This window comes from Herpailurus yagouaroundi, unplaced genomic scaffold, assembly GCF_014898765.1.
Source record: "Herpailurus yagouaroundi ecotype Mexico unplaced genomic scaffold, PumYag 160, whole genome shotgun sequence".
In the NCBI taxonomy this organism is placed as follows: Eukaryota; Metazoa; Chordata; class Mammalia; order Carnivora; family Felidae; genus Herpailurus; species Herpailurus yagouaroundi.
Genome location: NW_024412401.1, coordinates 43828808 through 43846653, shown reverse-complemented (window position 1 = coordinate 43846653; position 17846 = coordinate 43828808). Strand labels below are relative to the sequence as shown.

General features: G+C 39.4%; 1 protein-coding gene across 1 annotated transcript in view; it reads left to right on the top strand.

Moving 5' to 3' along the window:
- Window positions 1-17846, top strand: part of C5 (complement C5) — an 87183-nt gene that overhangs the window by 5152 nt on the left and 64185 nt on the right. The window contains exons 3-7 of the mRNA XM_040482143.1: window positions 1883-2045; window positions 6239-6309; window positions 9377-9468; window positions 12957-13039; window positions 15705-15795. Of these exons, the coding sequence (XP_040338077.1) occupies window positions 1883-2045; window positions 6239-6309; window positions 9377-9468; window positions 12957-13039; window positions 15705-15795 (500 nt within the window). The remainder of the gene's footprint in view (window positions 1-1882; window positions 2046-6238; window positions 6310-9376; window positions 9469-12956; window positions 13040-15704; window positions 15796-17846) is intronic.

Below are 17846 nucleotides of genomic sequence, written 5' to 3'. Positions count from 1 at the left end.
GATTCTGTGTCTCCCTCTCTCTCTGCCCCTCGCCCGTTCATGCTCTGTCTCTCTCTGTCCCAAAAATAAATAAACGTTGAAAAAAAAAATTTTTTTTTTTAAAAAATAATAATAAAATTTAAAAAAATAAAAATAAAAAACAAAAGAGCTTAAGATGAGAATTATATTGATATTCAGTATTTTGAATTTATTTCATAAATCTGTTTTGGTTTTATAATTATATAAAACTCATAAGCATAAGAAGATTACACTGGTCTGAGGTTTTACATATTTAAGTAACATTGTAATAAAAATAAGTTTTTATTATATTATAAACAATAAAAAGTCAGCACTGAGAGTCCTCCAGAACATTTTATCCGTTATAAAATTTTTTAAGTTTATTTATTTATTTTTGAGAGACAGAGAGACAGAGAGAGTGAGAGGGGGAGGGATAGAGAGAGAGGGAAAGAGAGAATCTCAAGCAGGCTCCACACTGTCAGCACGGAACCTGATGTGGGGCTTGAACTCACAAACCATGAGATAATGATCTGACCCAAAACAGAGTTGGATGCTTAACTGACTGAGCCACCCAGGCACCCCACATTTTATCCTTTAAATGGAGTCTGTATATTATTCAAGTTTGAGAAACACTGATCTAAATAAATTGTAACCAAATGTAGGAAGTTTTTCATTAATGTTCTTGATTGCAAATCCCCTAATCTCTTAAATACTTCCAGTTACTAGGTTTATTAAGAATTAAAATTAATTTCCCAATTAATTTCAGTAGACACTCTTATATCTGATGTCACTGGCCACACATGTGTGGCTGTTACCTTTAAATTTAAATCAATCAAATTTAACTGCAATAAAAAATTCAATTCATCAGTCACAATAACCACATTCCAAGTGCTCAAATAGCCACATGTGACTGGCGGCTACCATATCGGACAATGTAGATATTGAACATTTCCATCATCACAGAAAGTGCTCATGACTTGAGCAGACTTAGATAGTTAATTGAAAGAGTAGATTAAGTAGGCAATCATAAAACTTCATGCATATCTTCGGCATTTAATTTTACATTGTAATGTATCTTTGTTTGCCAATTGTTTGATGTTGTGCCAAGGTCTTTTCTTTAAGCATGGGCACCCTGGTTGGAGTGTCAAATCTTATTTATTATGCATTGCACCTTTAACAAATCATCTTTGTTTACAGTTTCTGTTTCTTTAAAACGGAGAAAGAATGTAAAGACACTTGTAAAGCAATCTGAGTGCAGAGTCTTTATAGGTTTCCACTGTCTTCCAAACTTTGACAGTGATCTCACAGATTTAATTCCACGGCTGTTGGTTTTAGGGATTAACTTTTACCCCATGTTTCCAAAGCCTGAGTTTTCATAGAAACACTTTTCTTTCTTTTATTACTCTTTATGTATTATATTTGCATATCATGCAAACGTATGTAAAGTAATTACAATTACATACACCAAATGAGAAAGCAGGCAGGTCAACCCGTGGGGGCAGAAGGATAGAGAGAGTACAAAGTGTCCTGAACATCAGGCAGGATGTGGCACTGAGGGAGTGGAGAGCATGGGCTAATCCAGTGAGCTGATGAAATGAACGTTTGTTAAGAAGCTTCTATAGCAGCAGCTTTATTAAGGGTATATAAAATTTAGGAAACATGGAAACCAAAAGACTTTTAATTGCTTAAGGCTAAATCCTGACTATGATATTTGACAGTGACACACTTTGGGTAAAATTTATTCAGTATTCTGGCTCCTCTACGACTTTTAAATGGTTAAATACTCATACCCATTTTTTTGTTCTATTGAAATGACAGTAGGACTCAGAAAATCAACAGTTTTTATAACCTAAAAACTATAGTCCATCAACATTTTCTTTAACAGGTACAACCCAAACAGTTGTCTGGAGGACAGAACCCAGTTTCACATGTGTATTTGGAAGTTGTATCGAAGCATTTTTCAAGATCAAAAAAAGTGCCAATAACCTACGACAATGGATTTCTCTTCATTCATACAGACAAGCCTGTTTACACTCCACAACAGTCAGGTAGGGTATAAGATGCCTCTTCCTCTGTGGTGGAGAGGGGGGGATTAACATTATACTGTAGAGTTTTTTTTTACACTTGAAATTAAATGGACACAAGTTTCCCACTTGATCAAAAGAGTCTCAATTCCCAATGACTTCTATATTTATAAATAGCATTTTAATCTAAAATTTATATAGAAATTACTAAATACACCATTTAAGTATAAATTTTAAAGTCGTATGAAAAGTACAAAACGAACCATTATATAATCTGCCCCATTAGTTGTTTCCATGGAGAAAAAAGCTTTTTTAAAAATTGCGAAATATTGTGTTATATTTTATTTATTAAACAAGTAGAAGATGTAATTGCAAATATAATTTTGGAAATGAGAAAATAATTTATTATGGAGCCATGTTCATTTTTTAAAAAGTTCCTTTGACTTTGGAGCTATTCCTCAAATTCAGAAAACAAATCCAACCCTAGGGAATCAGATGATTCAGCAAAGAATAAATTAGATAACCGATATATGGATATTAATTTTCTAAGGGACTCTACTTAAGAAAGTTTCTAATAGAATATTGCTTCATATTCGTGGTTCCTCTGTTAGTGGGAGAAAGGGCAGGATAGCAGGCAACATTGGATGACTGGATTTATTCCCAGTGAACCAAAAGTAAAACTCAAAAAAGTGTAGGGGTGCCTGAGTGGCTCAGTTGGTTGGGTGTCTGACTTTGTCTCAGGTCATGATCTCACAGCTCGTGAGTTCAAGCCCCGTGTCAGGCTCTGTGCTGACAGCTCGGAGCCTGAAGCCTGCTTCAGATTCTGTGTCTCCCTCTCTCTCTGCCCCACCCCTGCTTGCACTCTGTCTCTCAAAACTGAATAAAGGTCACATGTCTGCAGTCAGTTGACTCCTCTGTATCTTCTTCTCACCAATCTTAACTTTTGAGTACATCAAAGATAGCATTATAAGAGAGCTACATGTGGGAGGGGAGTTTATGGACTTTCAATAATGTTATTGTTGGTGAAGGACAGGGGGAAGGGTAGAGGGACCAGCCAGCTTTGTGGAAATGCTTTTCACACAGTGCATACTTGCTAAATGTTGGTTGATGTTGGTGATGACAGTAGTAGGAAGGAACAGGCCTAACCATGGCCACTGCAGCAGGAGTTCCTATTCAGACAAGCTCAGAAAGGAAAGCCCTAGAAAGGGTAGGATATTGCTGTCAGCTTGGACAGATTGTCATTGGCAGAGTAACAGCATCTCTTGACTCCAGGAAGAGGACTTAGTATGTACATAGAGCCCATAAAGCTTGGGCCCTTTAAAACATAATCATCCTTGGAGTGCCTGGGTGGCTCAGTCGGTTAAGCGACAGACTTCAGCTCAGGTCATGATCTTGAAGTCCGTGAGTTCGAGCCCCACATCTGGCTAGAAGCTCGGAGCCTGGAGCCTGCTTCGAATTCTGTGTCTCCCTCTCTCTCTGCCCCTCACCCGCTCACACTCTGTCTCTCTCTCTCTCTCTCAAAAACAAACTTTAAAACATAATCATACCTAGAAACAGACATATCTTTGCCCTTGTCCTCCTCTTATATCAAAGGACTAATTTAGGAGATTAGACACTCTGGAGCCAGATTGTCTGGGTTCAAACCCCAGCTTGGGCTGTTGTGAGCTCTATGACCCTGCACGTGTTACTCAACCTCTCTGAGCCCCACTTTCCTCATCTGTAGAATAGAGATAATACTAGAACTTACCTCACAGAATCGTTGTAAGAGATAAGTGAATTCATATGGATAAAGCACTTAAGACAATGTCTAGCTCAGATTAAGCACTAGGGAAGTGTTTTCCATTACCATTTGATCTGTGGAATAGCACAAAGCCTCATTAACACAGAAGAAAAAAAATTACTTAAAAGTCATTCTCTTAGAACTGATTAAATCTTGTTATTTCTAGCTCTCATGTCTTGATCCACACATTTAATCTGAAGATCCTTGAGGGATTTAGTGGAACCATCTTTAAGGCTAAAGGCTTAAGTCTTCAAGGCTTTGTAGGTTAAGGACTTCAGAATATTAGCCAAAATCCTTCAATTCCATACAACCTGTGTCCTGCCTTCCCCTCCAGCTTTATCACCCACCATGCTCCCCCTCATCTGTGGAAACCAGTCAAACTGACCTCTTTCTAGCTGCTTTCTCACACTACGTTCCTGCCCATATTAAAGCCTGTATATCTCTGCCTGGTACATGCATGGGGGGGGGGGGGGGGGGGGGGGGGGTATTAACACCCACTCGATTCCCACATGTCATCCATAGAGCACAGCCTTCTCTGACCTCTATGACTGCTTCAGATCTCCCTCTTCTATGCTCTGAGAAAGCCAGGCAGTGTCTTCGTATGCTTCTCACCCTGGATTGCACATACACTTGTGATATCACGGGTTCGCTCTCTCCTCCACTCCGTGTCTGATTTGCTTACCGCCCTATCTCCAGGTCTAGCATCGTGTCGACACATAGAAGGCATTCAATACGCTTTTTTCAAAACCTAAGAAGCCATTATCTTTGGTACTAAAGAATTATATTGATCTTGCCTCCAAATACACTGTTGCCGTGAAGACAAGATTAATTTTCTAATCTAGACTCCAACTGGGTAAAAAGTAGATATGTAGCAGTTGTAGAAATAACAATACTAAAATAAAAGTAATAAGCACTCGTTGAGTAGTTATGATGCGCCAGGCTGTGTAACAGCTTTGTCTCATTTGGCCCTCACAATGCTACAGAATGGATAGGAGCAGTTCTGTTTTACAGATGAGGGAACTAAGATTTAGAGGGATTAAGTCTCTCACTCCCGGGCATGCTAGGAAGCGACCTTCCCAGGAATGAAACCAAAGTTTTGGCCTCCAGAGTCTCCAGGACCTGAGCTCTTAACTTTGTGTGACATACTGCATCTGGCAGCATCCCAGTGACACTCAGTCTGAACTGGGTATGTCCCTAATGCAGAAGGGAGGACACGAGGCGGAAGGGGGATGAGGGCAAGGGGGACAGCAGAGTGTGCATGGCGGGGGAGGGGGGTGGGGGGGCAGATTTACTGAACATTTTTGACCTTATTGAAACCAATTTTAGAGAGCTTAATGTGGCTTCTTTATGTAGAGCTTTGCATAATACTAACCCTTTAAAAGGATTATGGCTCCACTTCAATTTTATTTTGTGGCTAAAGTTTTGGCCATGAAATGATTTGAGCATCAGTAAATGAACATCGGGGAAATTACAATATGTCGTATGGGAAGGAACTAGATCAGCAGGTCTCAAGCAGTTAAGAGTTCAATTCTAAGCAGATGCATTTCTTAAAAGGCAGGGAGGGATCAATTAGCTGGCGGAAACAAATGAACAGAACTAATTGTTCCTGAGCCCTTGCCATTACACATTCAACAATGACAGAACAATGGTAGGATCTGGCTCAATGAATCTAATAATACCACACAATTCAAAGCTGCCATTAGCAACAATAAGGGATACTTTGGGGGCCTTGCTGGTTTGTATAAGTGCAAAAGTGTATAATGTTGAAATCAAACTACCTAATTTTCCACTGAAATCTTCAACTCTTATACGAGACATTATATTCCCATATAACCATATGGTAGAGATCACTATGAAATTCTTTTTTTATTTACCATGAAATTCTTGATAAACAGTGGCCTGATGTGTGTTCCCCAAAAAGTTGTATGGATATACATTTTAACAAAATGACCTGTACTTTACTTTCACTGGGAAAAGTAGCTCTTTAAAGACATCCAAGAGAATTCTCTTTAAAAGAAAATAATCTTCAGTAATGTATATGTCTGTAAACTAACTTTTTCTTTCTTTTAAATATGGATTTTTTCTGTGTAGATTTTTGTGATTGAGTTTGTTTTTTTTTTTTTTCAACTTTTTTTTATTTATTTTTGGGACAGAGAGAGACAGAGCATGAACGGGGGAGGGGCAGAGAGAGAGGGAGACACAGAATCGGAAACAGGCTCCAGGCTCTGAGCCATCAGCCCAGAGCCTGACGCGGGGCTCGAACTCACGGACCGCGAGATCGTGACCTGGCTGAAGTCGGACGCTTAACCGACTGCGCCACCCAGGCGCCCCGAGTTTTTTTTAATTATACTCATCTCTTTTAAGGATGATTATTGTAAAAAAATCAAAATACTCTTGTGTTTAATGGAGGTTTTGATAATATCAATTATTCTTACAGTAAAGGTTAGAGTTTATTCACTGAATGATGACCTGAAACCAGCCAAAAGAGAAACTGTCTTAACTTACATCGTAAGTATGTTATTTATTTAAATAATAATTTAGCTCATCTTCAGGATTAGGTATGTGGTTCCAAAACTCTGTCCTAACCCCACACTAACTCATTCAATGTTTGGTAAACGGTTATTGAACATCTTCTGTAAGCATAACATTGTAAGTCTATACCTCGACAATAGATATATGTAAAAAAAACTCATGAAAATTAACTTTCAGCAGTTATGACTTTGAGCTAAATGCTTTAAATATATCCTTCATGATTCCTTTCTTAAAAAGCATCAATCAACCACCAAGAGTTGGTTGACTATTAATTGAATATTACATCTGAGATTTTTTATTTGTACCATTCAAAATAAAGAATTATAATCTGGGCCACTTACACTTAAGAAACTTAGAGTTTAGGGGCACGTGGGTGGCTCAGTCAGTTCAGCATTCAACTCTGGATTTCAGCTCAGGTCATGATCTCTCGTGGTTCGTGAGATCGAGCCCCGCATCAGGCTCTGTGCTGGTAGTGGGGAGACTGCTTGGGATCCTCCCTCTCACTCTCTCTTTGCCTCTCCACAACTTGCTCTCTCTCTCTCAAAATAGGTAAACATTAAAAAAAAAAAAAAACACCTTAGAGTTTAGTAACATACTAACACATGCAAAAAATAGTGTTAAAACATGAGATAAGTAAGGATCAGTAGTTATCAACCCTTTATCAGCCATAACATGCATAATAGAAGACATGCCTCCTGTGGTCTTACCAGTTTGTGTCACAGCCCTATAAAACTTTTGTGAGGAAGTAACACTCACCCATTAACAGCAGGTATATTAGTCATGGTCTTTCACAATAGGCTGCAGCCCCTTTTCTCCTACTAAAAAAACCCTGTAAGATGAAAGCCTTACCAGAACACAAGAAGGAGTGAACTACAGGGATAACTTGGAATGCTGTATAGCTCACAAAAATCATAAACCTTTAACAAACTTTAACCTCTGACTATGTTATAATGATTTACTTGTGAAACATCAGAGTGTGCCAAGAATGTGGCTGATAACTATTGATATAGACTGTAAACTCCAGCAGTCCAGAAAAGAGTTTAGGATGGCCAAGGGATGGGTCAAGGAAGAAGTGAGATTTGGACTAGGCCTGTAACAATTGAGCCAAATTGAGAGTGGTGGAGAAGACATGGGCAGGTTGCTAGAAAGGAACAACCGAGAGCAGAATCAGAGGTGAAAGGAATTGGACAGGAAGAAAGCAATCTGATTCCAGAGCAGAGGCATCCCTGGGAAGAGAGGGGTCAATAAGATCTGAAAGGTAGAACAGGGCACCAGAGGCTTGAATAACCAGACCTGGAAGTTGAGAGTTGATGTAGCAGGTTGTAGGGAGGAACCCCTGCGGATTTACGGAAGAGACCAGGGAAAAGAATGGAGGGCAAATGTGTAGTCATGAGCACCACTATAGCAGAAGTGAAGGGATGTGCAGTAAGGGAATCCCATGCTGGGCTGCTGCAGAAACCTAGGTGCAGGGAGAGGTGTGGTAGCAGCAGCAGAAGAAATGCAGAGAGAGGCCCCTCAGACTGCCTGAATGAGGGTGAGGAGAGGAAGCCAGTGAGAGTGGCATTGACAGCCACTAGGAAGCCGATGTGAATTTACCAGTTTATAATGGGTCTGTGTGGGCTGGCTTGTCCTAAAACTATGAGCCTTTCCCTCTGAAACCAAGACTTGAGTTGAGGAATAGCTATACATACTGGAGTAGATACTACAGGATAAAACCACACTGGAGTATAAACCAAATTATACAGTAGGGCCAATGGCACATGAGATCAGAGGGAAGGCTAAATGGAGGTGAGAGGGAGGGCTGAAGCGATCCTTTTCTGGAATAGAACAGGTTTCAATTAAAAGAGTAGACACAGATTTGTAAAAGTAGTGGAGAACTTCCTATGTAGGGAACAGGATGAATTTTCCAATGGCAGCAGGAGGGAGTAAGAAAGGAGATCGCAAATAAACTGGCCAAGTGGTATTGGGAGTCTGGGAGGGGACAGAGTGAGGAGAGGCAGTGTCAGCTCAAATGCCCTTTTTCTGTCAGAAAAGAGAAGAGGATGTGGACAGGTGCTTTTTATTTTATTTCTCCCAGTCGAGCTTCAGTGCTGAAAAATCCTGGCACAAGGGAACCTGGATGCCAGTCATCCCATGTATGAGCTGCCCCAAGAAGAGAGGATTGAGGAATCTGATTCCAGAGCCACAGAGAATCTGTATACAGGAAGTGTCCTGAAAATAGTGCTCAAGAGAGATCACATGGAAGCACTGGGTGGGACGAACTCCAGGGATAAAAAACAGCACAGAAGATATTTAGCTGCCATCCTGATTCTTGTTCAAAATAGGCCTTTGTACCTCTAGGGAAAAACACCTTAAAATCCTGGCCATGAATTTCACAGTCATGGCACATGGTGGTAAATTTCTGGATTAAGGTCAAAATGGACCTCTACATGTAGTCCAAAGAAAATAAAAAAAAAAAAAAAACCTCCTTTCAATAATTTTCAAACCCCCACATAGAAGGAAATTTATGGGGGAAGCTTTACGAAAACTTTCAAGTTTGATTAACCATTTTGGGTGTTTAATCAAGTTCAAAATGTCCATAGGGCACAATTCTAAAATGTCTTGCTAATAAAAGCATTTTATAGCATGTTTGCTTTGGAAAACTTCACATGAACAGATATGGAATTTGGGTTGTGGTACCTATAAAACCTGTAAGTTCACATTTGGTTAGTTACAACATCAGTTATTGTTACACTTTTTTTAGTTATACAACAGAAAGTTGAGTCTCTTCCAGATAATTGAGACTAGGATATGCCGAACACCAATATAAACCTCCCTCTCTCTCCCTCCCTCTCCCTGTGGCAGGGCATGGAGGAGAGGTTAAAAAGAGGGAGCTTAAATGAACCATATTTGCCTTTCACAACATGTAAGTGATCTTCCTCCTTCATATTTAATTTGGAGACATAGATATTCGTTAGTAAATATTTCCATAAGTCAAAGATAATATAAATCGATTGACTTGTTTTTGTGGCTTATGTGATTTGAGTTTGTTTTTTATTCAAAGGATCCTGAAGGATCAGAAGTGGACATTATGGAAGAAAATGATTATACCGGAATCATCTCTTTTCCTGACTTCAAGATTCCATCCAATCCTAAGTACTTTAAAGTATTTGTTAATATAAGTTTTCTCTAAAAAGCACATCTGGAACTTTTGGTTGTGAGGCAGATAACCAATCAAATGGAGCCACCTAGTGCTAACAAATGGTGTAAGCGTGAAAGAAAGGAGGCTGTGCAAAACAGTGCCCTTGTGATGAGCACCGGGTGATGCATGGAAGTGTTGAATCACTATATTATACACTGAAACTACTATAACGCTGCGTGTTAACTAACTGGAATTAAAATAAAATAAATAATGAAAAAGTAGAAAGACCCTAAAAAATGTTCTTCAACAAAAAGGGCACAACGTAAATTTGAAACAAAATGTAAGTCTAATGAGAAGTGAGGCTCAGTTTCTGGCAAACAAAAACCTCCCACTTCTCATCAATCCTCTTTATATATAGAAATAAAAATTTGGGAGAGACAAAAATAGTCCCCAGGATTTTTTTTTTTTTTTTCATTAAAACCATCAACCCTCTACCCTTCAAGGAACCTAAGAGACTATCAGTCTAAAAGGCTGGTATGGTCCCATGCCTTGCTCTGAGAGTTATAAAAATATTGGTCCTCCGTAGTCTTTGTCTGTGTAGACTACCAGAAGACAGATTTCAAGAGGGAGAGTGTTCTCAGAGCCATTTCTTTTCTTTTTTCTTTTCTTTCTTTATTTATTTAGGCCTCATGTGAAAAGGATTTAAGGTGGCACCTAGGTGGCTCGGGCGGTTAAGCATCTGACTCTTGATTTCAGCTCAGGTCATGATCTCATGTTCATGGGTTCAAACCCCATGTGCAGAGCCTACTTGGAATTCTCTGTTTCTCCTTCTCTCTCTCTGCTTCTCCTCCCATGCTCCCTCTCTCTCTTTCTCTCTCTCAAAATAAATAAGTAAACATTTTAAAAATGGATGTAAGAACAGTTTAAACTGCTCAATGTAATAAAATGAATTCAGTGTAATAAATATTTAGTGAGCATCTTCCTGATATGTGCAAAGCACATAAGGAATGAATACACAAAATGGAAATGAATAATCCACAGTCCGTGTCTTCATGGAAATTATAATAGAGTAAGACAAATAAGTGTACTTATATCTACCCTATGACCCAGCAATAGCGCTGCTAGGAATTTACCCAAGGGATACAGGAGTGCTGATGCATAGGGGCACTTGTACCCCAATGTTTATAGCAGCCCTTTCTTTTTCTTTTTTTTTTTTTTAATTTTTTTTTTCAACGTTTATTTATTTTTGGGACAGAGAGAGACAGAGCATGAACGGGGGAGGGGCAGAGAGAGAGGGAGACACAGAATCGGAAACAGGCTCCAGGCTCTGAGCCATCAGCCCAGAGCCCGACGCGGGGCTCGAACTCCCAGACCACGAGATGGTGACCTGGCTGAAGTCGGATGCTTAACCGACTGCGCCACCCAGGCACCCCTATAGCAGCCCTTTCAACAGTAGCCGAATTATGGAAAGAGCCTAAATGTCCATCAACTGATGAATGGATAAATAAGTTGTGGTTTATATATACATTGGAATACTACTTCGCAATGAGAAAGAATGAAATATGGCCTTTTGTAGCAACGTGGATGGAACTGGAGAGTGTTATGCTAAGTGAAATAAGTCATACAGAGAAAGACAGATACCCTATGTTTCCACTCTTATGTGGATCCTGAGAAACTTGACAGAAGACCATGGGGGAGGGGAAGGGGGGAAAAAAAGTTAGAGAGGGAGGGAGTCAAACCATAAGAGACTCTTAAAAACTGAGAATAAACTGAGGGTTGATGGGGGGAGGGAGGGAGGGGAGGGTGAGTGATGAGCATTGAGGAGGGCACCTGTTGGGAGGAGCACTGGGTGTTGTATGGAAACCAATTTGACAATAAATTTCATATTAAAAAAAAATAAAATCAATTTGAAAGTTAAAAAAAATAAATGGCTAAATATAACTTTAAAGCAAAATCTCCTTATAGTCATTTTTCTGACCTCTGGAAGGGAGTTTGCAGTTAATTTGCTGTTTGCAATTAATTCACTGAAGATGTTCTAGAAATGTGAGTGAAGTTGGGGATTTAATTTTTATAATGCATACTTCCTTGAAAATATTACATGCTCTATCACACAGAACTGATCTTATTATTTTATAACTATTATCATTTCTCCAACTTCATCTTGTGCCATTTGCTCCCTAACAGATTTTATTTATATCAGACATGGTAGCCCCTCACGATCACTACTTTTCTACCCCAGTACCTTTGCACATGGTGTTCCCTCTGCTTAGAATGTGCTTCACCTTCCTCTTCACAAGGCTGGCTTCCTCTCATTCTTTGGGACACAAAGTAAATGCTCCCTTTTCAAAGAGGCTATTCCTGGATGCACCATCTAATGTAGTCCCTCTCTCTTTCCCTTTTTTTTTTACTCTCTTATTTATTTACTTCATGGTACTTACCTCAATGTTACATTTATTTATTTGCCTCTTTATTGTCTGTTTTTGCCCACTGTTGCATCGTTAACACTTCAACATAACAGGCACTTGGCAAATATTCATTGAATTGATGATGATGATGATGATGATAGTCACAATATTAAGTATATTGATTGCATAACCAACATGCAAGATAAATAGCATTTTTCTCATTTCACAAATGAGGTTAAGCAACTTGCCCAAATCCAATTTGCCAGTAAATGGAAAAGTGGGAATTACAAATCTCTTGGACTGTAGCTCTATGAAGACAAATTCTTCCATTTTGTTCATTTTTATCTCCAGTTGTTTCTCCAGTGCTCAGTAAATATTTTTAAATAGAGGTTGTTAATTAAACCCAGGTCATTTTCCTCTTTAAATGAACCATGCTTTGTCTCTAACCATAACTTCTTTTATGTGAGGTGTGCGCTGTATCATCTGGGTAAGCTCGACTTGTATCTTTCTACAAACATTGTCCTACTATAGTGCGGATTTTAGTATTATGTTAGTATAATTATGGTTTAGATTAATTAAGTTAATCCTCAAGTTTCACAAGCTCTTCAAATCAAAGCCATTGACTAGATTAAGACAAAATTCCTGAAAAAAATAACAATATATGAAGAACTAATTACCAAACAATTTCTATTGTCCTGAAAATGCTCAATTATTTGTTTGTTACTTAAAGTTCTACACAAATAAAATACATTACATAGGCTAAATGCATCTCTACTTACTTTCTCCTCTTTATTTTTTTTTAACATTTATTTTATTTTTGAGACAGAGAGAGACAGAGCATGAGCGGGGGAGGGTCACAGAGAGAGGGAAACACAGCATCTGAGGCAGGCTCCATGCTCTGAGCTGTCAGCACAGAGCCCCAGCAGGGCTCAAACTCACAAACCGTGAGATCATGACCTGAGCCAAAGTCGGACACTTAACTGAGCCACCCAGGCGCCCCATTTTCTCCTCTTTAAAACACAAATCGATTGGATTTCCTCTGGGCAAATTAAAACTACTTGATGACTTCCATAATTTTAAATATTTTGCTTCCACAGATATGGTGTGTGGACAATCCGAGCTAAATATAAAGAGGACTTTTCAACAACTGCAACCGCATATTTTGAGATTAAAGAATATGGTAATTTGTGATAATTAAAAGCTTACCTGTAAAAAAATTAGTGTTTGTGCACTAATGCTTTCCATTAGTGAACTTACGGCAGAATCAGTCCCAGATGAAGAGGCAGCCCAGCTGGCATGGTTGTAAACAGTGGCTGGTGGGGGGGGGGGGGGGGGGGGAGGGGGTGTGTGCTCATTGTCGGAAGGCCTAGGCTCTGGCTCTAGCATGCCTTTGTTACCCTCCAATAAGCTCACAAACCTCTCTGGACTTGTGTTCCTCATCAGAGAGCCAGAAGAGACCTAGTCCCCCAGGGAGCTTGACTAATGACAGTCAAAAATTATGATTTTAGGAGAAACTTAAGTAGGCTGAGATGAAGTGAGCAGAACCCAGTAAGACGAATGATTTACTCAAGTCATTGAAACGAACTGGTGCAAGAACGAGAGCAATTGGGTTTGCATCCCCCAAGTTCAGTGCTATTTTCCTTCTGGCTCACTAATCCCTAATATATTTATCTGAAAACTTAAGATATTCTTATTTCGGAATCAATCGTATTAATGGACTAATAATTAACATATAAATGGCTTATCTTTCCATTCTTATAGTTGTTTACTAGAGTATTTATGTGCTTTGATATCAAATTTAACTTTATTTTGCTTGAAGTCATTTTGTATTCCTCCAGGAGACTCATAATAATATGGAGAATAAATCCACAGATGTTAACAATTGGCAAACAAAACAGTGACAAAAAATAACTTGTTATGCTGAAACAATTTCAAAGGTTCTAGCCTCTCAATAACCTATAAGCCTACCTGATCCCACTCCCTCCAAGTATGTTTGCTGCTTCTCGTGTATATCTAGAATTCATCCACCTCTTACCATCTGAGGCCATCCTCATCCATTCATCACCAGGCTCCTCCCCCCACCCCACCCCCCACCCCCCCTAGACTACTGCAAAAGTCTCCTAATTGCTGTCCCTTCTTCCAAGCTATTCTCACTTGGTATTGGCCAAAATAATCTTGAAATGCAAATCTCATCATGTTATTTCTCTATTGAAAAGTCCCCAATAGCTCCTCGTTCCTTTGCTAATCGAAATCAAAATCCTTATTTTGAGCTGGCCCCTGCCTACCTCCTCTGCAGCCTCATTTTATACCATTCATCCTCTTATTTCCCTCCAGCAATGGTGACTTTGGACACAATGTTCCACCTGCCCAGAACACTCTTCCCCTCCCCCACTACCTAGCCAACTCCTACTCATGTTTCAAGTCTCAGCTGAAAAGCCATTTATTCAGCAAATCTGTTCCTAACTTCTCTTTCCTGGGAAGGATTCTCTGTAATGTATATTGGTTTTCATAACTGTGGTATAGGTGTTTTTCTGTGTAATTATTTGCTTACCACTGTCTTTACTGCTTGACTAATGAGCTCATTAAGGACAAGGTTTGTATCTTTCTGTTCACTGGGATATCCTTGTCAGTAGGAGCATGCCTGCCACATAGCAAATAGGTATTAGATGAAAGGATGAAATGTTTTCCTCCATGTCATATCAGAGAGAACACACCTGCCTTCATCTTTGGTAAAATAGGGAATGCACCCTAGAGCAACAAAGTGCATTCCTCTTTATTTCCATGTTGTCAGCACAGAGCCCAACGTCGGGCTCAATCCCATGAACCATGAGATCATGATCTGAGCCGAAACCGAGAGTTGAACACTTAACTGACTGAGCCACGCAGGCGCCCCAATTACCCAATTTTCTATTAACAGTTTCGCTGGTTAATAGAACTAGAATCTATGGGACCCCTGGGTGGCTCAGTTGGCTGAGCGTTGAACTCTTGATTTTAGCTCAGGTCATTATCTCACGGTCATGGGATCAAGCCCCACATTGGGCTCTGCACTGGGCATAGAGCCTACTTGCGGTTCTCTCTCTCCCTCTCTCTCTCTCTCTCTCTCTCTCTCTCTCTCTCTCTCTCTGCCCCTCCCCCACTCGAGCACTCTCTCTTTCTCTCTCCCTCAAGAAAAAATTAATAAAGAATCCATAAGCCCTGGTACACAGCTTTAGTATAAAGAGAAGGCAGTGCTCTTTTGACAGGTGAAATTCTTTTTTCTTGAGCAATCAAGATACCAGAGAGAGACAGAGAGAGACAGAGAGAGGGAAAGAACTCCTTCCTGTCTACCCTAATTTTAAATTTTGCATGAATGTTCTTTCTTTTAGCTAATTATAAGCTTTCTCTTCTTGACTAAAGTCAAAGTTTTATGTTGGAATTTGGAGACTGGATGGGTTTATCTATAAGACAAAAAAGGGAACTGTTAAATCAGCCAGAATTTTCCTCTTCTATTTTAAACTTAGCAAAACTCATGGAGCATATACTATGTTTAAGACTCATGAGAAGCGTGGGAGGGGGAGAGATACAAAGATACATAGAGTATAGCCTTTTTGGTTTTCAAGGAGTTTATACTTTAGTGAATAAATGCTGTAATCAAAGTATAAGCAAAGTGCTTCTGGTACACAGAGCTGGATAAACCTCTGATGGGTAGAGTAGGAGGTGTCCCAGAGATATTGCTGACAGTGATGAGAAGGAGGATGACAATGGCAAGGTGGATGTTGTATTGATGTCACAGCTTGTCTAACTATACCGGAAAGAAGGCTACTCTAATTTAAACGGTAAAATTGCCTCTTTGTTTTTATTTTCAGTGTTGCCACATTTTTCTGTCTCAATAGAACCAGAAAATAGTTTCATTGGCTATAAGGACTTCAATGATTTTGAAATTACTATCAAAGCAAGGTAAGAAAGTTTTCTTTTTTCTTTCTTTTTTTTTTTTTTTTTCAGATTATCCAATTAAATTGAGGGCTAACTCTTGTTGGTGATAGTTGCCCAAAGTGAGAAGTGTGATTCCTCCATCCACTTTATTGAGATATTGTTGACATGTAACATTGTGCAAGTTTAAGGTGTACAATGTGTTGATCTAATTTGCATATATGTTGCAGAGATCTGTGATTTACTGGCAGTGTTTTTCGTGACTTTGGGATTGACTGAGGAAACATCGGGCTTATAGTTTATTTGTTTTGATTTTTTGCTCATTCTGATTTTAGTTTTGTTGGTTACTCAACAGCAAAAACTCCTAAAGTTTTAAGTTCAATGTGTGTGTTTAGGAACCAGTGTGACATAAGGATATTGGGGTTGAATGTGAAGACTTTATTTCTCGTCATTTTTTAATGGCTTAATCAACCAGCTAATGCCGCATGACCTCTTCAAGACCCAATGCTTTAAAACCACAACCATTTACAACACAGCTGGGCAGTTCTGCTGATCTGGGCCAGGCTGAATGTAAGCGGTGCTCACCCGTGTGCCTGGGGTCAGTTGGCAGCTCACCTGGGGGCTGGCTGGTCTAGGGAGGTCTTATTTTCATGCCTGGCAGTTGACTTAGATTGGCTGAAAGTACAAAGATAATTGGACTATGTGTATCTTTCATCATCCAGCAGATTTGTCTGTAGTAGCAGCAATGCTCAGAGAAAGAATATAGAAGCATAAAAGTCCATCACTTCTACCACGTTCTTTTGTCCAAAGCAAGTTACAAGACCAGCCCAAAGGAAACATTTCTTTTATACCTTTTACCCACGAGGAGCTCCAAAGGTGGTAGATATATGGGGCAGTGGAGAACTGGAGTTAGTTTTGCAAGCAATCTCCCACAAAAGCTCAGGTCATTTAAAAATGACAATATAATATCATTAACCAATTTCCATAACTATATGTGTTGGGCATCTTTCTAAGTACTCTGTATATATTAGCTTACTTAATCTTTATGAAATCTCTATGAGATAGTTACTATTTCTGTCCCCATATTACAAATGAAGAAACAGAGGTACATAACTGTTAAGTAATTTGCCCAAGATCTCACAGCTAGGAAGTCACATGGTCTGTCTGGTTTCAGGGTTCAGGCCTTTCAACACTATCCTACACTGCCTTTCTTGGTAGCATTTATTCCTAAAATAGAGTGTTACTTAGTCTAAACCAACATAAAGACTCATTTGACAGAGAATTAACAAAGTGACTTCTTGTAGTTTATTTTTTTAATGTTTTATTTATTTTTGAGGGACAGAGAGACAGGGTACGAGCTGGGAAGGGGCAGAGAGAGAGGGAAATGTGGAATCCACAGCAGGCTGCAGGCTCCGAGCTGTTAGCACAGAACCCTATGTGGGGCTTGAACCCATGAACTGCGATATCATGACCTGAGCTGATGTCGGACGCTTAACTGACTCAGCCACCCGGGCGCCCCAACAAACTGACTTCTTTTAATGGAGGAACTTACTTTATGTGTGCAGACCACGGATAAGGGAGGTTAGCTCTAGCTATAGTATTGTTTTCTATGCAGCAAGTTTCCTTTAGCCTCTCTTTAGTTCTAAACTAAAAAAAGGAAATACAAAGTTAGAATGTTAAAAAAGAACTTATCTCCTCTAACAATGAGATTGAGTGTGCTGCTTCTAAAGGTGTAAAAGAAGGTAGGGCACAGTGCTTCACTGATACCAAAATCATCAAGGAAGCAGTGTTTCCTGATCCCGGACCTGAGGTCTTTTGATCTCCTCAAGCAAGATCCGTTTTGTTTTCATCTAGCACAGAGTCATAAAAATCCGCACTTCGGCTTTATTATTATAGCTTTATGAGGATGAGATATAATAGGGGATGGAAGACACTTTATTTTTTTATTTTATTTTATTTTTTTTTAATTTTTTTTCTCAACGTTTATTTATTTTTGGGACAGAGAGAGACAGAGCATGAACGGGGGAGGGGCAGAGAGAGAGGGAGACACAGAATCGGAAACAGGCTCCAGGCTCCGA